Below are 4,401 nucleotides of genomic sequence, written 5' to 3' on the forward strand. Positions count from 1 at the left end.
CGGCCAATGGCTATTGGCACTGCTCCTCCAACACAAACACGTATGGCGGCAGTATTGCCTACAACAGCCACTCCTCCGCAAAGTGCAGATGATGGTAATTTTAATTTTGTCTTTGTTTAGATTTTTCTTGAATATGATCAGTGAATTATGCAAGGTTGGGAAATTTCTGCCGAGGTGGTTGAAACCACTGGTAGAAACCGGTTAAAACTGGTATGGCAGAAACTCTTTTCTGCCACTTTTCTGGCAGAAATTTAGAAAATGACATAAAAGTAAGTATTGAGATTGACATACAATGGATAATTCCTGGAAAAAGAAATTAAATGTTAAACAAAGTACAATTTGTTTACAAAATTATCACCATTCAAAATCAAATATTACATTGTTTGCACTATGCAGTAATCTATAACAAAAGACAAGTTTTGATGCAGTTTCTAAACCTAAACAATTTCTCAATTTGCTATGCGCGAACGAGAAATTTGAGAAGATTCTCAGCAAAACTAGCAGGCATTGCTATCAAGGAACAAGCAAGATTTGTGAAACTTTCATCTATTGCATATTTTTTAAAACTGGACCACCATGTAGCAGCTGGAGTAGTTGTCAAAACTTGACTGTAAAAATAAATTTCAGGAAATGGGGCCGATTTGTTTTGCAAAGCTATGACATAAGGTACAAAATCTAGGTTAATATTGGCGAGTAAAATTCTAGCACTTTCTTCTTGAGCACATAATTTCAATCCCAAATACTTTGGATGCAGCATATAAGCTAGCAAATGATAATCAGTAACTGCCTGTTTAAATCTGTATGTCACTTCTTTTTTATAAACAGCCATAGGATTTTCTTTACTTAATTAATTTTTCAGTTTACTCAAACAAAATATCATTAAGGAATTACTAGAATTAATATAGATGGTTTTTTAGTTTCTGCCAGTTTTTGCCGATTATAACCAGTTTCTGCCACTGGCAAGCCAAAAATCAGTTTCTGCCAACAAAAAGCCAACCCTGAAATTATGTAGGTTCAGGATAATTTGTTTTCTTAAAACCATCTGGTTAAAGATATTTCCCGCTTACCTTTTCTTTTTTTTAATTTTATTTCTAGTTGTCTCCTCTCCTTCTGTAGCTGTACCTCATGCAACAGTTCAGCCAACTCCAGCCACAGCTACTGTTGCCCCAAATACAATGGCAGTAACAGTTTCTCCTGTTATATCTGAAGTAGCAGCTGCTGTTGGTTAGTATTATTACTGTTTAGCATATTAGCACTGTTTAAAGCTCAATGTTTAATCTCACATTGATAAATCTATTATGCTAAATATTTTTAGTCTTTCCATTAGTACACATTTGTTTAAAGCCGAGACTTTTTTATTTTCAACTGTCTTTACAAGGTGGTTTTTTGAACAAAGAAAAATCAGGGAATTTTATTAATCTGGAATCTCTATATTTCAGACATTTCAACATGTTATTGTTCATAACCAATAAGTGTAAAATAGCTTAAAGAACTACAATTGAACAAAGATTATTGTGGCACATTTAGTATGTTCCCATTTTAGCCCTAGAGTCATAAACATGTATGGGAGATACAGTATTCATAAGCATTCATCTAACGATGTAGGAAGGTGCTTAGAACTAAATGTTTTTATCTCTTTCTTTTTAAAAGTTACTTGTACTGGCATATTTTGTATGGTGTGTGAGATAAATGACTATGGTTAACATTAACAATGAAGTTAGTTACCTTATAAATGCCAGACCTGTCAACTCTCTGGCTTTAGGCCTAAGGCAAGGCTCAGGCTTTCGTATCCAATTTGAGGAGCTCAAACCCCTAAAGTATTTTTTTAATAAGCAAAGAAATTGACAAACCCATGCATACAGCCCTAAAAACTCTTTTGTCCAGATGACCGATTTTTTTAAATTCCTTTTTTGCACATTCTTTTAAAATTTTATACTGATTAATTTAAAATTAAAAAAAGTATAAAACCGTTCTTAAAAAAGCCTATATGGTGATGATTTTTTTTAAAAAAGTGATACCTTAATTCCCTAATTTGAGAAATAGTTTCATTATTTTTAAAAACCTAAGGCTTGGGTGATTAAATTTTTTTTTGTTGAAGTTTTAGAAGAGGATAGCATAGCTTGTTTCTTGATATTTTAGAAACGTAAGTAATGCTTACAGTGAAGTGGACAAATTAGGCTAGTGGCATTACCTCTTTTTCACAGCAATGTGACCTGTGAGAGTATATTAAACTTCATAAATAAAATCCAGTCTTATTTCTGTTCTTCTTTGTCAAACAAACTTTGAGAAATTCTTTGACTGGAATGGCAAACAAGAAAGAGTTTCCAAAAATCTTATATAATGTTTTTAAACAATATTAACTCGCTCACTCAGTCCGTTTTAAAACAACAATTTATTATTTTTTAATTTTTCGGAATAAAACACTATGTAATTTAAGGAATTTAGTTACGGCGACCCAGGCAAAAATGCTCGTACGCCAAATGTAAGATGCCTCGTCGTCGACTTGAAGTCCAGCTCGGCACGAGGACCAAGCAATATGCGGACACCAGGCAAGGCCCTGAGTCATGCAAGAATTGGAGCACCATAGTCGCGATCGAGAGCAAAGGATGCCCTACTGGTCCAACACCTGAAGAGCCGCAGTGTCAAACCCTCCTCAGACGTAGCCAAAATTTGGTCGGCAGTAGGAAGACCGCCGCCACCCCACTATCCATCGAAGGCCCTAGGCCTGGAAGGTTTCAAACCCTTTACTTTATTTACAAAAACACACAAAAGTATTAAATCAAAGTACTACAAAGCAAAAAAATCAAAATCGCAGCAGATTGAGAGTCGCCTGATCTGGCTTACAAAAAATGGCATCATTGCCCTAGCCCCAGTAGTTGATGGTTTTCTTGAGTCTCTGAATTGCTATTTTCTGTGACATGCAGTTTCTGCTTAAAGCACTATGGTCGGTTCTCAACACTATGTAATTGTAAAAAAAAAAAAAAAAGTTTTTGTTTTCTAAATTACACTATGTAATTTTTAAAAAAAACCTTTTTTATTGGTTTGCTTGTTATGCAATGCTGTGGTCACCAAAAGTCTCGAGCTTATTTAATTTCTGAGGTTGGTAGGTATGAAATTAATAAATTAATTTCTGAAACCTCTTGTCTTAAGAAGTTTTATTTAATTCTTTAGTTCAAGATGAAACGGACATACCACCCATGACATCTGTACATCCTTCAAATGTTGCTGTCTCTACTCCTGCTACTGCTTTAGTTCCTCCTCGAATAGAAATAACTGGTAAACACCTTAAACATTTTTTTAAACCAATATCTTCAATTTTATTCTTCAAAACATGTTAATTAAACTGTGCATATGAGTGTAACTTTTTATTTAAAGCGCAGTAGGAAAAAAAATTTAAATCCCTTGCTAATGTCACCATTAATTAACTCTTTTTCCTACTTTCAAATTTTTTCTTTGTGTTATTAGAGACAATGCCAGACTCTGCTGTTGTAGATTCTCCCGCTCCTACGACATCGGTTATAGTTTCACCACCTGCTACCCAAACACAAGTCGTTACACCCACAGTGAAACGCCCTCGTGAAGAAAGTTTAGGGTAAGTCAGAGATAAGTATTTTTTAGAAAAAATTGCCTATGCCCCAAAACTGATACAATGAGTGCTGGTTTGTAAACTCACTAGTTAGTTATGTTGACTATTTATTCAGGGTGGCCACCCACCTTGAAAACCTGGAAATATCAGGGAATTTTTTTATACTGGAAAAAACCTGGAAATACCAGGGAAATTTGGATAAAAACCTGGAAAAATCAGGGAATTTTAAAGAAAAGCTGGAAATTTTTCTTTGATAATTTTTTTAATTTCACTAATTTAAATTATTTACTAATTTTCTTAATTTAAATTATTTCATCCATTATACCCACTTTTTTTAAACGGAAGTGTATCGCCAAACAGTTGAAATATCATCAACTTAGCTATACTTTGCTTGCATCAAAATTTGCTCCATTACACAGGGATGAGATTCTTCCGCGGATTCGCGGATTTCCGCTTTTTTTCAGATTTTTCCATTTTTCCCGCTAATTTCCGCTGAAATTTTTTTTTGCCCAAGTTAAAATGTTTTATGAGGAATTTAATTTTCCGCGGAGGGAAATTGTTGAAGTCCCTTTTCCTCCCTCTGAAGTTTCTCTAAAAATCATTTCCTTGGGATAAAACTGGTTGACCTTTATACAGGGATGAGATTTTTTTTGTCTCTCGAATTTCAGCCTCTTTATCAAAAACTCCGATTCTCTAAAAGTTTCGTTTTTTTAAATAAATATCCCGTTTTTTTTAAATTCAGTCATTGAAGTAAAATAATTATATTTATTTACGATTTTCAAAGATAAACAGAAAATTCAATCTACGCCCTAGCT

General features: G+C 33.9%; 1 protein-coding gene across 1 annotated transcript in view; it reads left to right on the forward strand.

The window, feature by feature from the left end:
• Window positions 1-6: 6 nt before the first annotated feature.
• The window catches only part of LOC122272979 (calphotin-like), a 6,281-nt gene continuing 1,886 nt past the window's right edge, over window positions 7-4,401 (forward strand). The window contains exons 1-4 of the mRNA XM_043057025.2: window positions 7-94; window positions 1,096-1,224; window positions 3,172-3,276; window positions 3,466-3,592. Coding sequence (XP_042912959.2) covers window positions 7-94; window positions 1,096-1,224; window positions 3,172-3,276; window positions 3,466-3,592 — 449 coding nt within the window. The remainder of the gene's footprint in view (window positions 95-1,095; window positions 1,225-3,171; window positions 3,277-3,465; window positions 3,593-4,401) is intronic.

Source organism: Parasteatoda tepidariorum, unplaced genomic scaffold (genome assembly GCF_043381705.1).
Source record: "Parasteatoda tepidariorum isolate YZ-2023 unplaced genomic scaffold, CAS_Ptep_4.0 HiC_scaffold_1528, whole genome shotgun sequence".
NCBI lineage: Eukaryota > Metazoa > Arthropoda > Arachnida > Araneae > Theridiidae > Parasteatoda > Parasteatoda tepidariorum.